Source organism: Pinus tabuliformis, chromosome 6 (genome assembly GCF_031772625.1).
Source record: "Pinus tabuliformis cultivar Carrire ecotype Pingquan chromosome 6, CPIR1, whole genome shotgun sequence".
NCBI lineage: Eukaryota > Viridiplantae > Streptophyta > Pinopsida > Pinales > Pinaceae > Pinus > Pinus tabuliformis.
The window spans coordinates 2,103,886,015-2,103,913,955 of record NC_142292.1 but is presented as its reverse complement, the minus strand read 5'-3'; the positions used below and the strand labels follow the sequence as shown (position 1 = coordinate 2,103,913,955).

General features: G+C 39.9%; 1 protein-coding gene across 1 annotated transcript; it reads right to left on the bottom strand.

Annotated features, from left to right (window-relative positions):
• Positions 1 to 461: 461 nt before the first annotated feature.
• On the bottom strand, positions 462 to 23,145 carry LOC149267657 (Thioredoxin superfamily protein). Its single transcript, XM_089433793.1, has 2 exons — positions 22,240 to 23,145; positions 462 to 788 (listed from the first exon to the last, which is right to left on the bottom strand). The coding sequence occupies exons 1-2, from the start codon at positions 22,633 to 22,635 to the stop codon at positions 594 to 596; spliced, it is 591 nt and encodes a 196-aa protein (XP_089289919.1). The 5' UTR covers positions 22,636 to 23,145; the 3' UTR covers positions 462 to 593.
• Between the last annotated feature and the right edge of the window lie 4,796 nt (positions 23,146 to 27,941).

Sequence of the window (27,941 nt, the reverse complement as noted above, 5' to 3'; positions counted from 1 at the left end):
TATGTTCTATCTGCATTTACTATCATGTTAATCTGATTGCTAATCTGGAAATTGATATTGGGCTAATAAGAAAATTTGAAATAAATTGCTGTAAAGCATAGAACATACCATTGTTATCTAAAATTAACAAAAATAAAACATAAAAAATAAAAAATCAATAGCTTAAACCCAAACTTTAGGAAAATGAAGGGTCGATGCCTAAAACACACAACAACCATTAAGATACTCAAACTAGAAAGAAATTAAGCTATAAACATAACGAAAATACGCATGATCTATTAAAGGAAGCTTCTGGACAAGATGAATATGATCAAATTTACTAGGTTTTAGTGACTACAGAAATTCCATAATCACTACTGCGAATATTGTTACAGAACAAACAGTTACAATTAGTTACATACTCTGAAATTTGTAAATAACTGACGTTTCTTGCTCTTTAAACGAATTCCCAATGCCTCGGCTAATTTAATAATACTGATATTAGAAGAAACTTTCAAACTGAAACATTTCTATAGGTATATTATCATCCAAAATCATTCGTACAGATAACATATCCCTTTTATGGCAAGTATCTCTTGTCTACTTCATCTACATTAAGCTGCACTACCGTTACCACGGGAGGGTACATGCAATATTGCTTTCCTAATGGGTTGCATACTTTCTAGAAGATAGGATAGCCCTGTCAATACATGTGATCTACTAGCAGGTGTGCCTGTCTTAGCCAGAGCAGTTCCGTAGGTATCTAGCAAAACAAAGCACGGCACATACTTGATGTCGTAGTGCAGAACCTGAAAAAACAAAAAATTGTTCTCTTAAGTCTGCCTTGTAGATTTGTCAAAGAAGCATTTATGAAAGTACATACAAAGGAAACTAGTTCACATGCAAATAGGAACAAGAAGAGTATATCTTAGTAGACATATATGAAAGACCAGTGAAATTCGGGGAAAAAATTTACTCACAGCTTCATAGACATGATCAAATTGGTAATAACAAAACTGGCAAAAAGTTGACATACAGAGCTATTGCAAAACAAATCACAAATTATTTGTTGGAAAACAATGATAACAAAAAACTACTTACGTTTGACATCAAGCTCCTATACAAGAGATGGACTCTGCCTAATAATTCTGGAATCTACACTGTAAATAAAGCCAGATTAGCTTCTTGTCCATTTTGTGTTTGTAACATTTTGTTTTTCGTAATATTAAGTTGGTTTGCAAGTATATCGCCAGGCAAGATGACCCAATTCCTGGGAGATGCATCCCTTTTCCAAGGACAAGCTCCACATTCTGGGTACAGCTTCAGGGACACCTGTCCTGAAACTGGGAGTAGCACGCTGTCCCCAGATAAGCAGAGGGACGCACCCTGCACCCCTTGACAAGCTTTGGAAAATTCTGATTTGTAAGGTCTAATCCTGTGCCAAATATTTTCATTTTTAAGGCCTGATCCATGATATCCATGTCCAACAATCTGATTGAAGGTCTGATTTACATTTTCAACGCCATATGATCTATTACACGAGTCTCTCCAGTGAGCTATCTCAGGAGTCTGACATCCATATTCATGCCCAGAGTGGAGATAAAGAGGTTTAATCTTGATACTATAAGCCATACAAAGCTCAGGTTTGTGCTTTCTATTGCCTCGTAATATATTACAGAAAATCCTTAGGCCTATCAACTTTACATTTGTATCTTCCAAAACCAGGTACCCTTCCCCATAGTTTTGGCAGAGCCATATCAATTGCAGAGTGTTGTTCAATGCTATAGAGTTTTGCTTTGCAGATCAGATCACAAGGTTTTATGCAATTTTCCACCAAGTTTCTAGGACAGAGGTGCAGAAGCAAGAAAACACACGTGGGGCATATGTGAAAACACCCCCCAAATTTTAGGCAGCATTGCAGATGGAAGACATCATGGCCCTAACACAGGTCGCCCTGTCTCTCAAATTATTTAAAAAATAAATAAAATCAAAAGATATGAAAACATAAAATGATAAATGATACATCTAGACACTAGTTGGAGTTCATTGATCACAATTCACCATTTGTAAATTCAAATCTGTAAATGATAGAAACATGATTTATCAACCACCACTTTGATATTTCCAATGTTCCACAAAGTTTCCAGTATTGGGGGATGTAGGAATGAGGAGACGCACAAGGAAGACGTGGGAGCACCCCCAAAATTTTAGAGAATTTCAGGGGGGACATGGGATGTTAGGGTGTGTGTGTGTAAACATGATTCCAAATCAAATTCAATAATGAAATACATTGATTCATATATCAATATATATGATCCAATGAAATAAAAATATTAAAATATTGTATACATGACTAAATTCCTCAATCATCATTCTAGAATCTACATTTATTTAAATTAGTCGTCCATCATTCTAGAATCTATATTGATTTGAATTCATCATTCATTATTCTAGAGTCTGTTTAGTACTGCAATCCTGTCTCATTATCCACAAGCCAAAGACCGCCACTCCGCCCTCCCCGATGTGTAGAACAGAGGAACCTGATAAATCAACCCCGTGGGCATATTTTGACTGGGCATCTCAAGAGGATAATATGAAAAGTGGACGTGGAATTATCTTATATCTCTCTGAGAAACAATTCTATAAAATTAAAATGGGTTTTGGCAGAGGATCTAACAATCGAGCAGAACTTTTGGCATGCAAATATTTGTTGGGATTTGCAAAATAGAAAGGATGCAATAAAATTCAGTTTTCAGTGACTCTCTTCTACTGATTAATTGGATCAATGCTGCACAGCTATGCAGAAATCTTTTTCTTGCCCCAATTTTGGATGAGGTTTTGTGTGCACATGTTTTCAGGGAAAGGAACACACAAGCGGATTGCTTATCCAAGGAAGACCTAGCGCTTGAATAGGATCTATGGCAGACTTTTGAGTAGCAAGAAAACAACTCTTCTGAATACTATCACAGGCCTTTTATAGAGGGAAGCAAACCTACCAAATCTATGAGCTCCTAATTAGTTCTTCTCTCCTTTTATTTTTTGCTACAGTTACTGTCTCTTGGTAGTGTGATACACAACTTTTTTTGAAGGTGAAGTTCCACTTCACATCTGGTATATTATACAAACTCTGAACATGTAATGACAGAAAAGTGATAAACACTTCTTCACAAGGTTTAGTCAATTTGACAGATCCACAAAGCACTCATTTAGAATACACACAATGATGTGTATAAACACAATGTAATTTTGTATCATTACACAATGAAATAAAATTACAGTTTTTTTCGGAGGAAAAAAACAAGAGTCTGATTAGTACTAAGCAAAATAGTAAGATGTTGAAGTCTAAAGACTGGAGTAGCAAATTAAAGTTCTAAAACTCCAAAAAAGTGAAAGTGACAAGTCGAAGACTCAATTTGAGGTCATCAGTATCTAGAGTCAACACTCAAAAGTTAAAACTCAAAATAAACAATGGATGATGAACCAATATTATCAGAATCAGACCGGTCATCAAATTGATTGACCCCAAAACTGGGAACTAGTAAAAACAAGGGACCAAAAAACCAGTCAACCAATATATATATATATATATATATTCAAATTTTGAAGAAAACACATAAATATTCATGTGCGTCCATATGAATCCAAAACATTATACACAACTATGCAAAGTTTCTCATATCTATAGCAAGGGTGTTGATTTGTGTAGCCTAGGAGGTACTCCCACAACCCCTGGGGTATTGGGTTTGTGAGTTGACCCATAAAAGTGGTTTGTGTGCAGTGTACCCAAGCAGTTTATTTTGTACCCAAAGTTGTGGGCATGAAACCAAGTGGAGAAAATGATATTTTGTTCATTGAAGGCATGTGAAGCAACCTTAATGAGCTAAGGGGCTACTATGGCTTCAATGATGTGGCCAAAGTCAAATGAAATGGAATTTATTCCTTAAGATAGTGGGGTTTTGATGAGTAGGTTCATGTTGGCTTGGCCTACAAGACATGGCCCTTGTTGAAGTTGTAAATAGTGTCAGTCTTCATACTGTAAATTTATCATTGATGTATTTATTATAGTTTTGTCAAAGCATGTTCTTCATGCTTAGAGAGTTAAAAAATTCAAAAAATATATATTTTGAGTCAAAAGAAAATGTATTTGAGTCATGTCCCATTTGGACATTTGTAAATAAAAGGGATTTGAATTTAATGTTGACTCATTAGTCCACAAGATGACCAAGTCAGCCTAGTCCTCCAAGAGACATCTATTGGATCCTCCTTGACAGCTATATATAAGAGGCAAGTCTGACCTACTTGGGACAGACATTCAACACACAAAAGAAGCACATCTGAACCTAGCGAAGAAGGGGAGGAAGACGAGTCAAAAGAGAGAAAAAGACAGATAAAGACAAGATGAATATTCATATTCTGACCAAAATTTGACCTTGCAGCAGCTCGCACGTGTGGACTGAAATTTCTATGAAAGAGGCCGAATTTTTCTAAAGTGGTTGCAAGCCAAAATTCGGCCCTAATTGCAAGTCTGAAAATCCAGAAGTTTGACCAGATTGGAGAAGGTTTGACCAATAATGACTTTGACTTTGGATGTGACTTGGAGGAGGGTTGGACTTGGTATCTTGGTGGCAATTTGGTCTTGGTCTTGGATATCTCATTTTGATCTGATTCTATAAGAGAAGGATTGTTGGGTTTTCCCCTTGTGGGTTTTGCCCTGGCTAGCAACCTAATTTTGGCGTCTCTTGTCTCTTTGTGATCTCTATATTTTCCTAGAAGTTTGAATATTTGTATAATTGCTTGATGAAGAAGACATAAGAAGTAATAAGAAGATATCCAGCAAGAGAGATTAGGTGTTATATTCCATTACACTTGGTTTCTCCACATGGTATCAGAGCTAAGGTGAAGGAAAGAAACTTGAAGATCACAACTTGTTGGCATAGTTAAAGACACTCTCGTAGCAATTCTCTCTCACTACCAAAGCTAAGGAAGGAAGCTTGAAGATCATTCTAGCAGCTCTCACTCACTTAAGGACATCCATGAAGATACTCTTATAGCAGCTCTCTCTCCCAAGTAAGTACTTTTCTATTCCATATGTCTAATACTCCAAATCAAATGGCATCTATTTGCAGGGAAGGCAACAAGCTAGATGGAGCATCCAATTTCAAAGATTAGAAGAAGAGGATTGATCTAGTCCTTAAAGAAAATGAAGACATGTAATTCGTTGAAGCCAATGTTCCAGTACTAGATAAAAACAATGCTCGAGAAGTGGACAAATACAATAAGGGAGAAATCAAAGCTCAAATGATTCTCTTTGAGTCCATCAAAGACCATCTCATTTCTTTTGTTTCAGATTTGTTTACATCCAAAGAAGTCTATGATACATTGGTGAAATTATACTCCATCAACACAACCAGTCAAAAGATATCTCTAAGGAATCAACTCTATGGAACAATAATGTCAAAAGAAGAGGATGTGGCTTCATACTTTATGAGGATATCAAAAATCAAAGATCAACTTCAAGGGCTTGGAGAAACCACATCTGACTCTAAATTAATCACTTCTATAATCAATGTTCTACCTCCAGCTTGGGATGGTTTTGTAGGAGGCATCTATGCTAGAAAAGAAACTCCGACCTTTGAAAAATTATGGGCTTTATGTGGTCTACAGGAACCAATATTGAAGGCTAAAGTTGACACTAAACCTAATAATGAAAACCCTCAAGCTTTTGTAGCTAGATAGATAAAGAAGTTTGGAAAGTTTGGCTCTCATGGCAAAAAGTTTCATAGAAACAAGGTGTTAAAATTGGCAACTAGGGCCAAACTCCATGTGGGTCATCTTATTTATGGCAACTGTGATAAAGAATGAGATTAACTCAGACACATTCAGAAAAACACATATAAAAATCAGACACAAAATATGGCGGAAAAAGGCTGAAGCCTCATGCTTCTCTCTCATTACTCTACAAAAATAATTGAATATAGTGTTACAAATAAATAGATGAGAGACAGTGTTCTCAAGATAGTGCGTGCTATCTTAGACACCTTTGATTGAGATAATTTCTCCTTTGGTTGAGATAATTTCTCACCAGACACACCAATATAGGAGTTGCCTAAACTAACTCCTATCTTAGAGGAACAACCCAAGAGTTAGGCACAAATTCCTAACTTGGAATATTTAATTATTTATTTATTTTTGGATTTATTATTGTTTTATGAGAGAGTCTAACATTCCCCCCCTCAATGATAAATCCAAAAACGAGAACCATCTTCCAAGTTCTCATGTTGATCCTCAAAAACATTGCCTGAAAAAACCGCCAAAATTGGATGTTGGAAAAAACTCAAATCTGAAGAGAACATGAATCAGCTACATGCCTGATTCATCTCTGAAGGACGCTTGACAACTCCATCATGTGCCAAGCCGCAAAAGGATCCAACTGTCCTTTGCTTGAAAATAGCATCCGGTGTCCACTGACACAATTTGATGATGATTGCCCACTGGCTGAAGATGTCGAAAAACAACTCAATGTTGCTTTTGCTATGATGAAAGCTGCTCACTGTTGCTTTCGTTGTCGATCGCCCACTGGCGAATTTGCTGATGCTCACTGCTGATGAAAAATGCCCACTGGCTGATGAAGATGCCCACTGGCTGCTGATGAAGATGCCCACTAGCTACTTCGCTGATGTTGTCGAGACTTTCAGTCTGACAACCACTTGTCAATTTCATTGACATTTTCCCCCCTTTGTCAGCTGAAAGGAGAGACAATCTTCTCCAAAATATATCTGAACTCCCCCCCTTCAGGTGTAGGAGAGTTTCACTGTTGTACTCCCGCATTCAATTGCATGAGAGTACCATCATCGACACACTCTTCGTGTACCTAAGATCCCCTTATTCAATTTCGGGCGGATCTAGGACACAAACACCACAAAAAAATATGTCTTTATTAAACTTTGGAGTACATAATCGCTCAGTCTTCACAACATCTTCTTGGAATCAAAGTTCTAGAACTTTTTGAAGAAAAAAAATTGTCTTCAAAAAACTACTTGGACTCACTCACTCTCAAAATCCCTCTCAAAGTAAAATATTATTTTGAATTACAACAACTTTCCCTTATCACTCCAAATACAAAATAAGACACTTATATCTCCACAAAATATTCTTCAGATTTACAAAATGTAATGTACCTTATCACTCCAAATACAAATAGAAACACTCCTTATTTCTTCAATTTCAAAGAGCGAAATACCAACCTTTCAACTCACAATCTCACCACTCTCATGCATAAAAAATGCATCTCCAATTTCATGTCAAATAAATCCACTCTCACTCATTTACCTTTCTTCCATTAAAAAACAATTTTATGGATTTTATAAAATCACTTTATGAAAGGTGAATTCACGTAAATCCACTCTCACTCATTTACCTTTCTTAAAAATTACATTATTCTCCACTCATTCTCTCACATTCCACTCACTTATCCCTCAAAATAAAAAAACACACCTTATCACTCCAATAATTTCTGTTAAACTCCCATTGAATAGAATTTTATGAAATTCTTTTAAAAGGGTGAATTAAAATGTGAAGTGAGTCACTTTAAAAGAGAACGTGTCTCCTTCAAAAATGTAAGACACACTTTTTAAAACAAAATGTTGTAAGTAACCGTATTAGCAAAACAGCCTTTGCTCAACATTTCACCAAGCAATTGATTAGCTCGTTCAACATTACCTCTCTTGCAATACCCATGAAGAAGCGTGCTGTATGTTATGCTGTCTGGAACAACTCCGTTTCGAAGCATCGCATTCAGGATCCTCTCGGCATCAGATAGCATACACTCCCTACACATGCCGTCGACTAATTTTTGCAGATACAAATGGTTTGATTCAATAAAATGAAATGGATGTGGTTGTACCCATCTCTGATCCACAGATGGGGATAATGAATATAACCAATAAAAATCTCAGCAACAACATTATAAATTTTGATGGGAATGGCTTGCAAATGCGTGGAACAAGGGGAATTCAGAATGGCCTTTGATAAAAAAAAATTGTTCTCATAGTGCAGCCAGCAGTGAACCGATGATTTTTCTCAATCGGATGGCGAATTTGACTATCAGTTGCAGGAGGCTGTGGATGCATCTAACCAACAATTTTCACTCAATATACAGGAGGTTGAAGTACTGGAGCTTTCAAGTGCAACAGTTCAAAGCATTAGTGAACAGTGTCTATGATGCGTACAAAAATGAAGCTGAGGTGACAAAAAATGGTAGTAATTTTGCCGGTACTATGAATATTGAAAACACTGCAGTGACAGAAGAAGCTGAAGATATGCCAGAGAAAAGAAGCAAAAAAGAGAATCACGTAGAAAATTCTTTCAAAACCTGTCAACTGTGGCTTCTGCAGATTGTGTCCTTCTCTTTAAATATTTATCGATACGGGATAACTTTACACGCGACAATACCAGGCAGTTTCCGTTTTGACCTTGACGGGGCATTTGAGAATGCCGGTACGAACTGCAGCAGACACAGCTGGATCCATTACTATTATTTACTGTTCTGGAGGTTTGTCTTGACACGGACTTTGTGCCAGAAGCCTTTCGCCACTAACTCCTCTTTTATCGGGTTCGTCCTCGGCACTGTGTTTGAAGGTTGTAACCCGCGAGGAATTTCATTCGCTGCAAAATGCCCTACTCCGTTTTTAAAGCCAGTGCACGTTTAAATTCGCTCGATAGGCTCTGATACCACATGATAAAGAATGAGATTAACTCAGACACATTACAGAAAAACACATATAAAAATCAGACACAAAATATGGCGGAAAAACGCTGAAGCCTCATGCTTCTCTCTCATTACAAATAAATAGATAAATAGAGAGACAGTGTTCTCAAGATAGTGCGTGCTATCTTAGACACCTTTGGTTGAGATAATTTCTCCTTTGGTTGAGATAATTTCTCACCAGACACACCAATATAGGAGTTGCCTAAACTAACTCCTATCTTAGAGGAACAACCCAAGAGTTAGGCACAAATTCCTAACTTGGAATATTTAATTAATTTATTTATTTTTGGATTTATTATTGTTTTATGAGAGAGTCTAACAAACTGATATTTTTCTTGGATCCCTCTCATCGAGAGGTGTAGGATTGATCTAAAGATTATCGGATTCCGATAAGTATTCATGGAATTATGAATGTATTTGTGTTATAAAACAATTCGTCAAGGTCGGCCAGCGACCAAATAAACCCCACATGTGCTCAACGTTTTAGTATAAAAGGAGATGACTTGAGAGTCATTTCTCACACACACTTCTATCTTGATTTCTCTCCACTTGTCTTGGGTTTTAGTGGAAGAGAAATCTAGGAGTGGAAACCCTAGACGTTGGAGGATAAGAAGTTGCCCTAGTCGCAGTAAAGAAGTAATACATTGCCCTAATCTAGAGGACACAATCATGAAGAAAAGCCCTAACGCTATTAAGGAGGAGCCCTAAAACTATACGCTGGTCCCTACTAACGCAGATCTAAAGGCTAACCTAACACAGACCTAAAGGCAGCCCTCACTAAGACCTAAAGGCAGCCCTAACGAAGCTATCCTAAGGCAGCTCAAGAAGAAGGAGGACGTTGATGTGAAGGGTCAAAGGGACAACGTGGAGGTTTCCCTAGACAGCGTGAAGGGTTGTGTGGACAGCAGAGCCTTAGCCACAGCATGAACGATCAAAGGGACAGCATGGGGACAAGACGGTTAAGTGCACCATAAGCAAGCAACCAGGCCAAGGAAAATAGAAGCAATATGTTACTGTTTGTGGATGGATAGCTAGGTGTGTAAGGGCTGCCAGATGCCCTAACCAGTCACCATATAAGCAGCAGTAAAGGCAGCGTTGGAGCAGCAGTGTTGTGGTCAGCAGCAAAGTAAATAGGACAGTTGGGCTACATGGTGCTGCTAACTAGTGCAGCAAAGTAAATGGGACAGCAGGCTACATAGTGCTGCTAAAATGCATGGGACAGCAAGATGAGATAGTGCTGCAATGTTCAATGAGATAGTTGTAACATGTTGGGACAACAGTATGATATAGTGTTGCAATGTTCGATGGGACAGCTGTAAGATGTTGGAACAGCAGTATGATATAGTGTTGCAATGTTCAATGAGACAGGTGTAAGATGTTGGGACAGCAGTATGATATAGTGCTGCAATGTTCAATGGGACAGCTGTAAGATATTGGGACAGCTGTAAGATGTTGTGTTGCAATGTTCAATGGGACAGTTGTAAGATGTTGGGACAGCAGTATGATATAGTGTTGCAATGTTCAATGGGACAGCACAATGATGAGGCAGTGGCACAATGGGACAGCAAGCATGGACAACATCGATAGTTGTGGCAAGCACATGAGACATGTTGTATGAGAACATGGTTCTACAATGGCACATGTGACAGCAGTACAGCATAGGGTGCAGCATGATGACGAGATGCAGCACTATGATAGGTGAAGGAGTCACCTTGGAGAATCAGTTGAAGCAGCATGTCTTCAACTGATCTCATGTATAATCTTCTTAGAGATGATCTAAGCTCTTATATAGATAAGTCAAAGTGTTGACTTCTATTGTAAATGTACTATCTCTCTCTCTCTCTCTCTCTCTCTCTGCTAAACTATTGAAGAACATATAAGAAGAATTGATCAAGGGTTTCCCCACATTGGGGTTTGTCCCTGGCTAGCGCCACATCTTGTGTCCTCTTGTCTTGGGTTGTCTTCTGCGATTTATGTTTATGTTCTATCTGCAGTTTACTTTAATGTTGATGTGATTGCTAATCTGGAAAAGATATTGAGCTATTGAAATAAATTGCTCTAAGCATAGAACATACCTAAACTTAACATGGTATCAGAGTTGAGGTGAAGACAAAGCCCAAGCAAGAGTGAAAGAGCAATCACCGAAGACAGTTGGGAAAGGACAAAAGGCTCAATAGATTCCTCATCCCTCTTCAAATTCACCAAGGGTGAAGTCAAAGCAGAGAATATTATGAGAATGGCGCAGCGGAAGCTTCTAATGACCTACCTAAAGATCACTTCATTGGGAAGTCCGGATCTAAGGGTGGAAGGAAAGGCTTAATAGATTCCTCATCCCTCTTCAAATTCACCAAGGGTGAAGTCAAAGCAGAGAATATTATGAGAATGGCGCAGCGGAAGCTTCTAATGACCTACCTAAAGATCACTTCATTGGGAAGTCCGGATCTAAGGGTGGAAGGAAAGGCAGATGCCTTGGTTGCAATAAGTTCAGCCATTATGCGAAGTAGTGTCCGAGTGGCAGGGACACATCTCTTGATGAAGATAACAATCATTCTAGGGACATCTTCAATGATTGAAGGAATGACAAGTAATGCAGGTCATCAAGGAAACGGCCGACTATTCAAAGAAAGCAAGGAACCCCAGGTATGAAGATTCAAATGTTGTTTCTGATAAGATAAAGAAGCGTTATCTTGTATTGGCCCTCTCCTTCAGATTTTGTGGGAATCTGGCTTATTGATTGTAGTACTTCAAGGCACTTCATCGGATAGAAGGGTGCTCTCTCTAATTTGGTAGAGATGGAAATAATCGTGAGATTATACTTGGAGTCAATGCCACCTATCCCGAAAAGGGTGTAGGGAATGTTACCCCTCAAGTGAATGAGGGTAACTCTATTCATTTACAAGAATCTCTTTATGTACCTGATCGCAAGAAGAACCTGGTGTCCATTCCAACAATGGCAGTCAAAGGTTTCATGGTGGCATTCATCGATGGAAAGGTACATGTTTGAAAATAGAATTTCCAAAGATGCTTTTACTCATGGGTTTAGCGTTAGCAATTTGTATCAAGGTGCAGGATGGTCCATTGGAGATCATGTCAATTGACACATCTCCTCTATAGCACCGAAGGTCTATTTATTATGGGGCCCTACCCGATGTGAGTCAGATGGTGACTCGGATGCCTGAATTCAAGAAGAGCATGAAGGTACATGTCTGAGATGTACCGAAGGAAAATCTTACAAGGGGACCATTCCCCTCATGTAGCAAGGTCCACAGGTTTGGAACAACCCGAGAGATTTGAGATTCATGATCAGGAATCTCATGTATGCAGGTGGAAGAAAGCCCTCTATGGCTTGAAGCAAAACACCCTGGGCATAGTATGAGAGGATTGATAGTTGTCTGATGAAGCTGAGACTCACTAGGAGTGAAGCCGATCCAAACCATTACTTGAAGGTTGTGGATGATAGACCTCTCATACCGGCACCTTCTGAGGACGACCTCTGACAGGTGCAAACCCTCTCATTTGCAGAAGTAAGAGGGAGTTGGATTCCAGATTTGGAATGGTGAACTGCAAGCCCGTGACTACCTCAATGGAGCTTAACTTTCAGAAGTCAAGTGGTAGTGATGCCGGACCTGATTTGGGAAATGCCTCTGAGTTTCATAAACTCATTCTAGCATTGATGTTCTTGGTGAACTCCCGTCCGGATATATGTTTTGCAGTTAGCATGTTGAGCTCATATTTGGTTGAGCCCCACTAGATTGATGTGAAGAATCATTTGAGATATCTTCAGGGCACAATCTCTCATGGATTGAGATAAACTGACAGAAATGTGAAGCTGCATGATTATTCTAATGCTGACTAAGCAGGCAGTGTGGAGGATCGCAAGAGCACTTCTGAGTGTTGGTGCTCTTTGGATTCTGCTTCAATATCATGGATGAGCAGGAAGCAGAAGTCGGTTGCTATAAGCACTACTGAAACCGAATACATAGCTACGAGTATGATCTCATGCGAAGTTGCCTTGTTGTGAAGCTCTTCAGCAAGCTGTTTTGTCAGGCCAGGGTAACTCCAGCAATTCATGAGCGCAAGACAGAACTGATTATTTCTCATTAGACAACTATTATTTATATATACACAAAAACGGATCAGTTCATCTTCTAGATGACTGTCCGGCTTCACCTCATCCGTTTCGGATTAGGTGTCAACATTCCCCCCCTTAATCTGAAGGGATGTTGGTGAGTCCAAGCATCGTTCTGAATCTTTCAAGCTTTTCTCTTCCAAGCGCTTTGGTGAAGATGTCTGCAATTTGATCGTTTGTGGAACAATGACGGAGATGGATTGTTTTGGCCTCAACATGATGTCGGATCAGATGATATTTAGTATTGATGTGCTTAGTACGATCATGGAACTTTGGATTTTTGGCCAACTTTATTGCAGATGTGTTATCAATCATGAGTGGAGTAGATTGTATTTGTTTTACTTGCAAATCTTCAAGAATTTTCCTGAGCCACACAATTTCTTTCGTTGCTTCAGCTGCTGCCACGTATTCTGCTTCTGTTGTGGAATCTGCTGGTACTGATTGTTTGCGTGATCTCCAGGAGACAGCTCCTGATCCAAGACTCATAGTATATCCTGAAGTAGATACCCCAGTTTCTTTGTCTCCATCGAAGTCTGAATCAGAGTATCCAATCAAGTTGAAGTCGTCCACCTGTGTATACTTGATTCCAAGGTCTTGAGTTCCCTTCAAGTACCTTAGAACTCTTTTTGCAGCAGACCAATGTCCCTCACAAGGCTTTTGCATAAACCTGGAGAGGATTCCAACAGCAAATGAAATGTCTGGTCTGGTAGTAGTGAGGTAGATGAGACTTCCTACAAGCTGTCTATACCTTGTTGCATCCTCAAATTCCTTTCCTTCAGTAGATGTGAGCTTCAAGTTTTGTTCCATTGGAGTAGAAAGGGGATTGCACTCTGTCATGCCAAATCTGTATAACAAATCTCCAATGTATTTCTTTTGAGAAAGAAATATGGACTTTGGATGTTGGGTTACTTCAATGCCAAGATAGTAATGAACATAGCCCAAATCAGTCATTTCATAAAAATTTCCTAATTCTTTCTTTATGGATGCAATATAGCTTTCATTGTTCCCTGTCATTAAAAGATCATCTACATATACCACAAGATATTCAACTGTTTTGCCAACTTTCTTGACAAATAAAGTTGCATCATCAAGATCAAAATGTTTGAAGTTGAGTTTCAGAAGATGCTCAGTTAGTTTTTCATACCAGGCTCGTGGTGCTTGTTTGAGGCCATACAAGGACTTCACAAGTTTGCATACTTTGTGTTCATGTCCTTTCACAGCAAATCCTTCAGGCTGGGACATAAAAACATTCTCTTTTAGATCTCCATTCAAGAATGCAGTTTTTACATCCATTTGATGGACTTTCCAACCGTTCTGAGCAGCTAGTGCAAAGAGTGTCCGGATGGTGGCCCATTTTGCTGTGGGAGCAAAAGTTTCCTCATAATCAACCCCTTCCCTCTGTGCAAAACCTTTTGCCACAAGCCTAGCTTTGTGCTTGTCAAGTGAGCCATCAGCTTTGTACTTGTTCTTGTAGACCCACTTGCAGCCAATTGGTTTGGTTCCAAATGGAGGATCAACCAGCTTCCAAGTGCCATTCTTTATGAGGGCATCATACTCCTTCTGCATCGCTTCTTTCCATTCATCATGAGAAGCAGCTTCTTTGAAGGAAGTTGGTTCAAAATCTGTAGACAAGTTCAATTCACAATCATAAGTAACATCCATATCAACAGGTGAATTAGAGTTATCTACATCACCTCCATCTTGTCGGTTTGAATTTCTGGTTCCTGTTTTTCCAATTTCATCAGGATGAACACTTTCAAGTGTCTTTGTCAGCCACTTTGGGGGACCTTTCTGAGATGGTCCAGGCTGTTCTGTTGATTGAGTTGGGTCTGAATCAAGATTGAGTCTCCCAATTCTATCAATTACATCACTTAAAGCATCATCCGTTGTTGGAGTGTCATGCAGGGGAGATTGTTCTTCAGAAGAAGATTCCACATGTTGATCTAGTATAGGAATCCCCCCTTCAAGATGTGGAATCTGATTATCAAACTCTTGAAATGATTTCGGTTTTGTGAATCTATCCAAGCGATCAAGTTGCCGCTCAACAACACTGTCAGATTTGGATGATTCAAGAAAAATGACATCTCTAGATAAAACAAACTTTTTATTTACTTCATCATAAAGGCGGTATGCTTTAGATGTGTTTGAATACCCCAGGAAGATACACTTACGACTTCTAGCACCAAGTTTGTTTCTATGTACCTTTGGTATTAAAGCATAACAGGTGGAACCAAATATCCTGAGATGTTTTACCGAAGGAACATGTCCATACCACAATTCATAAGGAGTCTTGTTTCTTATAGCACTAGATGGACATCTATTCTTTATATATGCAGCACATAGAACAGCATCAGCCCAAAACATTGTCTTTACATTTTTGAAGAAAAGCATGGATCGTACCATATTCAAAATTGTAAAGACAATGTTTTGGGCTGATGCTGTTCTATGTGCTGCATATATAAAGAATAGATGTCCATCTAGTGCTATAAGAAACAAGACTCCTTATGAATTGTGGTATGGACATGTTCCTTCGGTAAAACATCTCAGGATATTTGGTTCCACCTGTTATGCTTTAATACCAAAGGTACATAGAAACAAACTTGGTGCTAGAAGTCGTAAGTGTATCTTCCTGGGGTATTCAAACACATCTAAAGCATACCGCCTTTATGATGAAGTAAATAAAAAGTTTGTTTTATCTAGAGATGTCATTTTTCTTGAATCATCCAAATCTGACAGTGTTGTTGAGCGGCAACTTGATCGCTTGGATAGATTCACAAAACCGAAATCATTTCAAGAGTTTGATAATCAGATTCCACATCTTGAAGGGGGGATTCCTATACTAGATCAACATGTGGAATCTTCTTCTGAAGAACAATCTCCCCTGCATGACACTCCAACAACGGATGATGCTTTAAGTGATGTAATTGATAGAATTGGGAGACTCAATCTTGATTCAGACCCAACTCAATCAACAGAACAGCCAGGACCATCTCAGAAAGGTCCCCCAAAGTGGCTGACAAAGACACTTGAAAGTGTTCAAATTCATTTGATGCATATTCTTTTCCATTATCAGTGCGAATAGACCCAATATGAGATTGTGCATCATTTTCAATCCATTTATGAAAATTCTTGAATGTTTGAAAAGCATCAGATTTGTTCTTCAATAAGTAAACCCAACACATTCTGGTGTAATCATCAATAAATGTCATGATATATTTATTTCCATTTGCAGAAGGAACAGGCATTGGACCACATAAATCTGAATGAATAAGTTCAAGCTTCCTATGTGCTCTTGAATGTGAATCATGAAAAGACTGTTTGTTATGCTTTCCTAGAATGCAAGCATCACATTGTTTATGTTTTCTAGGAATTGTAGGCAAACCAGCAACACCATTTTTCTTCAACAAGCGGAGACTATCATAGTTTAAATGTCCAAATCTAGCATGCCATAATAAACTTGATGGAAGTGTACTTTCATCATGATGAGAAACATATGAAAAATGTTGTGCATGAGCAGAGGTTCCTTGCAGTTTAAGGAGTCTTTCTTCTTCTATACCCCTCATGACAAGTGAGTGGTCAGATGCCTTTCTTACCTCAAGCTTGCCATCAAACATGTGAATGGAGTGACCTTGCTGGCGGATGTGGACCAGGGACAGCGAGTTTCTCTTCAGCTGTGGGAGATATAGAACATGATCCAGAAGAAAGTCTGGAAGACCAGGCAGTTTAAGCCTGACTGTGCCAAGCCCTGATGGCTTGATTTTTGACTGATCTGCAAAGTATACTGCTCCATCAACATTGTCAGTGAAATTTTCAAAGAAATCTCTCCTATGAGTCATATGACAGGTTGCTCCTGAATCAAGCAACCAGTCATTTTTCGAAGAAGCAAGTGAAGCATTAAACAAATCTTCATTTACTCCAATGTTACATTGTGCCTCAATATAGTGAGCGGATTCAGGTGCTTTACCTTTGTCTGTGTCATCAGTTTTACCTTTCTGCTGGTTTCTTCTCTGCTCAACCTTGTCCCATGGTAGCTTGCATGTAGAAGCATCATGTGATCCATTTCGTTTGCAGCGAATGCAATGCAGATCTGACTTTTCTGCTTGAGAATGTCTGCCCCCCCTGCCTCTGAAATATCTTCCTCTTCCCCTTCGTCCACCTCTTCCTCTTGCAGAATCTTGAGCAGGATGCTTTTCTTTGTGAGCAAGGCAAACAGTCTCTTCAGAAGATTCAGGGACTGTTTTCTTTCCAAAGGCTTTCTCTCTTTCAGCAAACTTTTTCACAAGAGTCAAAGGTTATATCTTTAAGGTTTCCATTTGCTTGTAAAGACTCAAGATAATTAGAGTAGGTAGGATAGAGTGCTTTGAGAAAGGCAATAAGAGAGATATCCAGCTCAACCTTAGTGGATTTTATATCATGCATTATAGACTTTATTTCAGATGCAAGAGCAAGAGGATCATTATTTTTCAGTTCAAGAGTGAAGAGTTTAATCATGAGCTGAACAACTTCAAGTGCAGAATGTGTATCATAGAGTTCTTTAAGCTTTTGTAAAGCTTCAAAGGCAGTGGAATAGCATGAAATATGACGACTTACTTCCTCATTTACAGATGCTGCGATCAATGCAAAGGCTTTGCTGTTCTTGTTTTCCCAAATGGCGAGTTCTTTGTCTGATGTGGGCTGCACAGGGTCTTTGTCTTCTTCTCCGACACACACTCCTTTCCACAGCTCATTGTAGATAAGGGTGTGTTTTACCATCCGGGACCATTCAGAATAGTTCTCATGATCCTCTGTGTCAACGAGGAGGGGATTCGATTGTTGAAGAATCTCGTATTCTATGATTGCTCCAGCAGATAGACATCAGATACAACCTTATCAGGGATATGGTACGTCGATGAGCGAGGAGGCTCCATCGCATTGAGACTGATGTACAGGTCGCAGACATTCTATCAAAATCTCGGGGAAAGGTCAAATTTGTGACTTCCCGAACGACTTGGAGTCATTGAGAGACTCCCTTATGAGGGTCCTACATATTGCATGCACTCAGATCTGGGAGCTCCTGGGGGCTTGGGGTACTTACTGGAGCAACACGCGACCATAGGGCAACTCACCCTCCCCTAATGGTGCGCTGTGTACAGGGTGAATGGCTCAGCCTTCCCTTGTGATAACCCAAGGCGACTTAGGCACAGGATGAATGGTTCTCCTATCAAGGCATCCTACCCATGCAGTCTAGGACTCATGGGAAGTACCTCTCATCTGGCCAATGAGCAGAGAAATGGGGTTAGGGACCATAGTAGTACTATCGATGGACGCATCGTTGTATATACCGTACTCCCTATGCTAGGATGACCTCCATTGATCTGGGATCAGTATGAGTGGTTTGAGACACTCTCTTGTGATATTGATCTGGGATCAATAAAATTGACTTCTAGTCAGTAGAGAATGGTATGAGACATTCTCGATCAATTCTTCTTCTTCATGGTTCAACAGAGCAGAGCAGAGTAGAGCAGTGCAGGGCACTGATGGTAGAGATAGTACAGTCAGACATATGGATCAGCGGATGGAGTTCTCCCTAGTTGAGAGGGAGTGTTAAAATTGGAAACTAGGACCAAACTCCATGTGGGTCATCTTATTTATGGCAGCGGATATTTTTCTTGGATCCCTCTCATCGAGAGGTATAGGATTGATCTAAAGATCATCTGATTCCAATAATTATTCATGGAGTTATGAATTTATTTGTGTTATAAGACAATTCGTCAAGGTCGGCCAACAACCAAATAAACCCCACATGTGCTCAACGTTTTAGTATAAAAGGAGATGACTTGAGAGTCATTTCTTACACACACTTCTATCTTGATTTCTCTCCACTTGTCTTGGGTTTTAGTGGAAGAGAAATCTAAGAGTGGAAGCCCTAGACGTTGGAAGATAAGAAGTTGCCCTAGCCGCAATCAAGAAGAAATATGCTACCCTAGCCGCAGTCAAGAAGAAATATGTTGCCCTAATCTAGAGGACGCAGTCATGAAGAAAAGCCCTAACACAATCAAGGAGTAGCCCTAAACCTATAAGTTGGTCCCTACTAACGCAGACTTAAAGGATGCCCTAACGCAGACCTAAAGGCAGCCCTCACTAAGACCTAAAGGCAGCCCTAATGAAGCTATCCTAAGGCAGCTCAAGAAGGAGGAGGACGTTGATGTGAAGGGTCAAAGGGACAACGTGGAGGCTGCCCTAGACAGCGTGAAGGGCTGTGTGGACAGCAAAGCCTTAGCCGCAACATGAAGGATCAAAGGGACAGCATGGAGGCTGTAGGGACAGCGTGGGGACAAGACGGTTAAGTGCACCATAAGCAAGCAACCAGGCCGAGGAAAATAGAAGCAAAATGTTACTATTTGTGGACGGATAGGTGGGTGTGTAAGGGCTGCCAGATGCCCTAACCAGTCACCATATAAGTAGCAGTAAAGGCAACATTGGAGCAGCAGTGTTGTGGTCAGCAGCAAAGTAAATAGGACAGCTGGGCTACATGGTGCTGCTAACTAGTGCAGTAAAGTAAATGGGACAGCAGGCTACATAGCACTGCTAAAATGCATGGGACAGCAAGATGATATAGTGCTACAATGGTCAATGAGACAGTTGTAAGATGTTGGAACAACAGTATCATATAGTGCTGCAATGTTCAATGGGACAGCTGTAAGATGTTGGGACAGCAGTATGATATAGTGCTGCAATGTTCAATGAGACAGCTGTAAGATGTTGGGACAGCGGTATGATATAGTGCTTCAATGTTCAATGGGACAGATGTATGATGTTGGGACAGCAGTATGATATAGTGCTGCAATGTTCAATGGGACAGCAGTAAGATGTTGGGAAAGCAGTATGATATAGTGCTGCAATGTTCAATAGGACAGCACAATGATGAGGCAGTGGCACAATGGGACAGCAATGACATTGTGCAGCAGTGGCACAATGGGACAGCAAGCATGGACAGCATGGATAGTTGTGGCAAGCACATGAGACACGTTGTATGACAACATGATTCTACAATGGCACATGTGACAGCAGTGCAGCATAGGGTGCCGCATGGTGCAGCACGGTGAGGTGCGGCATGATGACGAGATGCAGCACTATGATAGGTGAAGGAGTCACCTTGGAGAATCAGTGGAAGCAGCATGTCTTTAACTGATCTCATGTATCATCTTCTTAGAGATGATCTATGCTCTTATCTAGATAAGCCAAAGTGTTGACCTCTGTTGTAAATGTACTATCTCTCTCTCTCTCTCTCTCTGCTGAACTATTGAAAAACATATAAGAAGAATTGATCAAGGGTTTCCCACATTGGGGTTTGTCCCTGGCTAGCGCCACATCTTGTGTCCTTTTGTCTTGGCTTGTCTTCTACGATTTATGTTTATGTTCTATCTGCTGTTTACTTTAATGCTGATGTGATTGCTAATCTGAAAAAGGTATTTAGCTAACTATGAAAATTGAAATAAATTGCTCTAAGCATAGAACATACCTAAACTTAACACAAGGGCCTGTCCAAAGTTCAATGATATGGTTGTCATTAATATGGACATATCAAGAGAGATTGTCCGAAAATCCTAATAACAATAAGAGGAAGGAAAGAAATGAAGCGCTAACAACTGAAGATGAAGAAGCTTCGAAGAAACCCAAGGTCGAAGACAACAAGGATCTCTACTATTAACAATATGACAAGTGTACATAGCTCTACAATCCATTTTTCTACCAAGTTTGCAAGTTTGATTTCTATTCCTTGTTTAGAAGACGATGTGAATTGTATAAGCTTATAAGTATTTTCAAAAAGTTCGAAGTTAAGAGGGAGCCCATAGTCAAAATTAGAATCGACTCACTAAAGTAAGAAGAGGAGCCTCCTTAACCGTTGTCTACATAGAATCCATCACAAGGTTCTAGAAGATGTTTTTAGCCCCATTTGCAAATAATATAGAAAGATTCATGTCTCCAAAATGTCATCATGAAGATCCAAAGGAAGCTGACATTTCTCTCTAAGAAAAAAGGAAGCTAACAGGATAATAGTCAGGAAAAGGGCAGAATAGTCTAGAGGTATATCAGTAGTAGTCAATATCCAACTTGCAGCATGTCAAAGATTCTTCCAGCCAAAAAGAGTTAACATTCACCTCAAATCCCAGTGAAGCTAAGTTGAACTTATGCATCAAAGAATGAACCAGTGATACTACAATGACTAAGAGCAGAGCATTTTAGGTTACAAACTTTTCTTATACAATAAAAGAGCTCAATATATAGGCATAACTTTGTGCATCAATCACTCCACATGCAAGACATTTGCATGCAGTGATTACTCACATGCATGTCCATCGGCATGAATCACATACATTCTCTATGTGGGTTGGACACATGCCATCTTTGAGTGAATACACTAAGTTTGCATGCAATAATTGAGTGAATATGCTGAGCTTGCATGCATGCCCACATGCATGCGTCACTCGCACGCATACATTCAAGGTGTATGACCTCATTTCCTAGTAGTGCAAGCATTTATTGGGTCTTCATCAGTAATTTATTTTCACTAGAGATAAACTGGAGTTTCCTTTGCAGGATATCTTAAAAGCTTCAGCACCATAATTAACTTCATTAAGATATTCCTTGTTGTCTTAAGCCACAAAATAACTGTATTTACTACTGACTAAAACCATGAAATCTCTTAGGATAGTTGTTTGTTTGTCAATCATTACAAAATGTGAAATGCATGGACAATCTGACGAACAAATTCGTTGAGTATCACAATCTAAGCATCCTACTACAGACATAGCCAATGTCAACTACTATAAGCATGATTACCCATCTTAAGATGCCTTTAAGAAGCCTGCCAACTCCATGTTTGTAACTTTCCTTGCAAGAAAATGGGAATTAGGGACCTTTCCATGTTTGTAACTTTCCTTATAAGAAAATGGGCATAGGAGACCTTTCCCAAAGGCAGAAATATCATGTGAAGGCATGGCAGTTACCGATTCACCATGTGGTTAAAAAAAAAAAAAATGGGGTTTTGTTAACATGTGTGGGTTCAGTGGTAAAGCAGAGGTGTTTCATACACCTACCAAGGTTCAAATGCACATAGATACGATTCACTGCTAGTGGACAGTCTCGCAGTTGCAACTGGGCTGCGTCATGCAATTGGGGTATATGGCCAGATATCAGTCCGCGAAATTTTGCAAAATAGATACCCCAAGTGTCAACAACTCACCGTAAGGGATTCTTTCGAGTTTAAAGCCAGCTACATTGCAATGTAATGCTCCAAGAAGGGGGACAGGCATGCAGTGCTACTGTCCCTGGAAGAGTTATACTATTAAAAAATATATATATAGGGAAGGGGAAGGAGAACCTCTGGTAACCATGCCCTGTTGTCGACGTCTACCATAACGATGTTGAGCCATTCAGCATTCCTGGCCTCTACCTCCATCACAACCTTTGCCAATGAAGCACAGAGCCTGCATTTGGGCGAATAAAATTGAATGAGCGTAGCCTCCTTTTTGGTAGTTAGAGCTAACGCCAATGCCCGCTCTTCTGCATCATCTGGAGCTGAGCGTTGCAGTTTCTTAATCTTATTATTGCTAGTAGCATAACTGTGTGGCCTGTGATGGGTAATAAAACCTTTAATGATCCGACCTACATTGCCGAAACCCTGAAATAGCCACGGTATCTCCAGGCGACATCCTTTCCCCTCCTCTTTTTTCTCCCATGCCCATTTCACACATATGTCTATTCCCTTCTTGTCCATCTCAAAGCAAGCTCAAATGATTTATTACGGCGAAGGCGTTTTCAGGGAACCGGGATTTCTGGAAATTTTGACGTCCCGAAACCTGTCTATAAACACCTAGTTTTGGTAAACGGCTGCAAACGTACCACTAACAGTTTCTAATGGCACGAGTTGGATAACGGTACGCCGCCTCCTGTTGAGTGTCCTTATTTCCTGGGATAGGTAGAGGGTTATTTGGGTATGCAGATAGAGGGCTATTTGGTGTATGCCTTCAGATACTCACCAGGAGCATGGCAATCCAGCCTTGGATCACAAAACTTGGCTCAAAGACTTTTGCTCTTCCGAATATCTGTCCGCAGAGCGTTGGATTTCCTTTAGTTCGAGGCAATCACTTCTCTCTACGGTTTGTTGTGATCCACCCTTTAGCACCTTCGGAAATGTCGGCCTGAATTGAGTATCCCCTCATCCTACGGTCAGTTGTGATCCACCCTTTAGCACCTTCAGAAATGTCTTGGGTTTGGTGTCCCCACTGCCCCCGTCAAGAAGATATCGCAATTCGGTGTGTGACATTCTTGCCATCTCACTCGGGGAGGGACGCCATTACCTGTGCGCCCTTTCGTCCATCTCAGCTGCTGATGTGGAGACACTTACAAACTCATACGACACTTCCCGTGTGTGCCTTCTTGTCCACTTCAGCCGCTGATGTGGAGACACTTGCAAACTCGTACGACCTCGTTGAGTAGGGCTGGAGCTAACCAGCGATATATTGGGTATTTAATGCCCTCAGAGTAGCACGCCACTTAGCCTGATAACACGGGAGCGGGCAAATATTATTTAATGCCGAATTTGCCCGTTCCCGTGTTATCGCGTTAAGTCGCGTGCTGTTCTGAGAGCATTAAATACCCAATATATGGCTGGTTAGCTCTTTCCGTTGAGTAGCTCCTGCCACTTGTTGCGGTGGGTGGGGCATTTAAGACAACAGTGAATATGTTGTTTAGGGTTTCATTCTGTGTGTTTTGTGGCATGTCTTCTCTGCTCTATATTGTTTCGTTCAAGTCCGATGTGACGGTGATGCACTCCGCCGACGATGGATTGGGACTGCTCCAACACTGGTTCACCTTGTCCGCCATTTTGGCGCTGCTCATCGGGCAAGGTTGCTTGTAGTGATTCGTTAACCATTTAGGGTTTATGGTGTGGTTGCTTAATCGCACCTAGCATTATTGTTTGCACACGTTCGTTTCTCATTCAGGGTTTAGGGTTTTGTTGCTTTACCTGTTTCGAGGGGGGTTTAACATTGTCGTCGTTGTTGTTCGTTATGCAGCGTCGGGGGTTTACAAATACCTTGGTTGTTGTTTCATCCTCGTGCCCTGTTGTTTGGGAAGTTGCCAACGCGAAATTCTAACCAGTGCGAGGTCCATGAAGGTAAATCTGTAAATTCATGGGTTTTTTTTCGAATTTGTTGTAATTTGTTTGTAGGTTTTTGCCCAACTGCTAATTTTTTCATGTGTTTACAAGTTTTGGTTGCAGGTAATTTGTGTGGTTGTTGCAGAAAAGGTATGGCGAGGTCTGGGGGACGTTTGGACACGGTGGTGGCTTCTGCGTCTATCCGGTAGGATTCTAAATCCTACCAGCCACCGTGTTTTTCAACACTTGAAATTATTGTTGGGATTTTTGTAATTTTGCTCTTGTTGCACTATTGTGTTTTTCAACACTTGAATTTGCTGAGAAATTAGCTCTTATTACATGTTTTCTACATTTTCTTCTGATTTTTGCTTGCTCTGTTATGATTCTACTTGCTCTGTTACCCTCCCCTGAACGATAAATTGATATATATGTCATGGAATGATTTTGTTGAACTACTAAATCCGCACTCCTGTCCTTTGTAGGTGAGTCGTTATCCTAATTTTTTGGGCATAGTGTTTGATTTAATTTGACCCTAGATTTAGCCCATGTACCCACTAAATCTCAGGTGAATTTTTTAGTCTAAAATAATTTGGGTTGTGTCTGTTAAAGTTTTGTATTTGAATGTGCTAATCAGTCCATCCCTGGGGTAATCATATCTCGACCCTATGGTCTTTTTTTGGATTGAAATGTTTTGTGGTTCATTTGATTTGTGTTGTTTAGACCTTCTTTGCCTTCAACTCTGATGCAGGTAATTGTTTTTTATGTGGTCTGATTAGCTTTGTAATGAATTTTGACGCAGAAATCATCTCTGTGGTGTTTTTTTGGATATTTCGATTGAACTATTATAAGGGTTCTCTAATTTGGGTCTTTTAGACCATTTTGGGCTTCAAATTTCAAGCGGGCAATCGTTGTTTACAGATTGTTGGATCATCTTTGTAGTGAAATTTTATGCGGGCAATTGAATTTGAGAGGATTTTGAAGAAATCCCCTTTTGTCAACCACTGAGCGAATTGCTTTGCTTATAGGTAAAGCAAGGCGATATTGTCAGAAAGAAACATCATTTATGTCTTCATCTTCCTTTTCTATTATTGCTATGCATGTTTTGATCAGTAGCTTGGTCTCTCATGAGTTTTAGCAGGGCCTCTGAGTTTGTAACAAGCGCTCAATGACATTCTTCAATGTTTCCCCAATACCAATTGGTGTGCATATTATCCACCTTAGCGTGGATTTTTCTACATGGTAATGACTCTGTACATATCCCGGATAGGTGACCTTGCTTCCTAAAACCCTTTCTGAAGGGTATCACATTAGTTTCCTCCCTCTTTTGGTGAGGAAATATTTTATTCAATGGTTCCGCACATAAATTAATTGTTACAACAAAGAAATCGGATAAGGAGTAATTGGCTAAATCTCTGGGATTAGAAAGTTAATCATCTTTTACATTAAGGCCTACAACCTACCACGTTACAACTCCTTTTCCTCTCTTGGTATGATTTGATCATGCCCTGAAGTCCCAAATAGCCTAACAACTACCTTACCAACACTTTAGATAAATGCTCAAATGCCTATAATATTGCCCATGTTGTTTCTCATAGAATCATTGGCAGGGGGTTGTGATTTGGTGCATTTCAGATTGTATTTGGAAGCTTGGGAATTATACGTTGTATATGATGGAGTTTACTTTCTATGGTATCTAATGGAGGACCTAAAAGAATCACACAACTAATTACCCAACCTAATCAGTGTGAGATGGGACATTGTTTTTATTGCCAAATGTTTTTTGGAGGTAAATTGATTTATAAGAGCAACTTTGCATTGTGTTTGGATTCGAAGTAAATTGGGTTAGAAGGGAAATTCAATGTTGGGAGTGCATTACCCATTTGTATTATGTTTTAATTGGAAGTACATTGATTTATAAAGGTATTTTGATGCTCATAATGGGCAAACCAACGCATTTGCATTGTGTTTTAATTCATTTATGTATTGTTTGGAATAGAGTTTGCGATAATCTGCAGAGATTTCACATTCGAACTTCTTAGACAGATACTTTAAATGTAGTGACTGCATTAATCTGTGAAATTCATTTTCCGGTTCCTTCTTCTATAACACTTACAGTTAAAAAATGTAATTACACTTAATGTTTGGGTTGGAACGAATGTACAGTTAAAAGATGTTTGGGTTGGAACAAATGTACTTGTGTATTGTTGTTTCATTCCTTTGTGGCATGTGGTTTGTGGAGAAACCTGGATTTTATGTCATTTTGGAAATGGTTTGGTTGTGGTCAGATTTAGTTTGTTGTGTTGTTGAGTCTATATCAGATGGATCTAAGTTGTCCTTTTGTAACTTGCCCTCTTGAGGAGCTTCTTTATTGCTCTGTTTCCGTATTTGTTGATGTATGGAATGTTAGGTTCTTTGACATATTTGTTTATGTGTGGAATGCTAGGTTCTTTGTGAATATGAAACTAATAGCTATGTAACTTTTCTATATTAATGAATTTCAAGTGCTACAGTTTATAAAAAGAGAAAAATCCACAAGTTGGTATAACCATTTCTCTCATATTATTGAACTTATTCCTAAAATGTTCAATGCTTCTTTTAATTGCATTACAAATTTTTTGAGCTTGTTGGAGCGGTTTCGTCTTTGTCAATTTTTTTTTCTCCATGATCATTGTAGTCATTAACTCTAAGGGATTTTAATTTGTCCCAAAATTTGGTAACATATGCAGTGGCGAGTAGAAGGACTGCAGAAGGACTGCGATTTATGTATTATTGCATTATGTTAAAGCAATGAATATGGAAAAATCATTGTCAACTTGGATAAATATTTCTGCTCTACATTTGCATAAAAGTAAAGTTATGAATATGGGAATTTTTTTTCCATCAAGTGAAGTGTTTGCATTGCATTTGATGTGTAGTATATGTTGTCACTCATTGCATTGTGGTTTCCAATAGGTCAAGATTGCCCAAGAGTAGTGAAGTTTGCAGCCTCTGTCCTAGGCCACAGATGAGTAGTGAAGTTTGCAGCCTCTGTCCTAGGCCACAGAAGCTATTAGAGCTTGATCAGACCCTCTCCATTACGTATTGCTCGAAAAGGGCTTTCCAATAATATATGAAAGTCCGGAAATAGAGTCTTGGAGCAGAAGTTAAAGCAAAGTGAAGATTGCCTTGGAAAAGCCCAGTTGATTGAGGAAAATGGCTAAGTATGGAGAAAAATCACAATCGGAACCTGGCAAGGCTTATCGCAATCGCAAATTGAGCTTTCTGGTGGGCAAGGAACATTGGCGGGTGCAAAAAACATCAATCTGTCGATAGCCGATATCGCATATCAGTAGTCGGCGGGTTTGAGCGGAGCTTTTATCGCAATCGGCGTATCAGCATACCGGCAGATCAATGGGCTGACACTCTAAAACCTTGTGGGGGTCGATATCGCGATGCAGTGTAAAAGTTTCAGGGGAGGGCCGAAAAGGTCTAACACAGGAAAGGTGGACAAAACAGGGATGGGCGGACCCCCTTTCTCTCTCCTCTGAGGGGCCACGTGTCACACCACCCGTAGGTCCCGCATCCCGCATCTTAGCGACCCTGCAATCCTGCAGTTACAACAAAATCCAAAACCTCGCGGGGCGCCAATATTGCGATATAGAGCCAAATCATCGGGGAAGTGCCGATTCCGAAATGCAAAGGAAATGCCTGCAAAACATGGCCCGACCGGCCTTTTTTTCTCTCCTCCAAGAGGCCACGTGGCAGCGTCTCATTGGTTCACCAAGCGAACATGGTAGTTGACGTCACCAGTGATGTGGCACATACGGAGGATGACGTGGTGGGTGGACACATGTCACTTGTTTTTGGCGTTCTTAACGGCCCTATGGGGCTATTTCCGGATGCCACGTGTCACCACTCACAGGGTGACATGTGGCAGTGATGAT

Bases quoted from the DNA above. Each gene is read 5' to 3' on its own strand.
- LOC149267657 (XM_089433793.1), bottom strand. From the start codon at position 22,635: ATGGACAAGAAGGGAATAGACATATGTGTGAAATGGGCATGGGAGAAA. The intron at 789-22,239 runs GTTCTCCTTCCC...TTGTTTTTTCAG, and splicing joins ACAGGGCATGGTTACCAGAG to GTTCTGCACTACGACATCAA.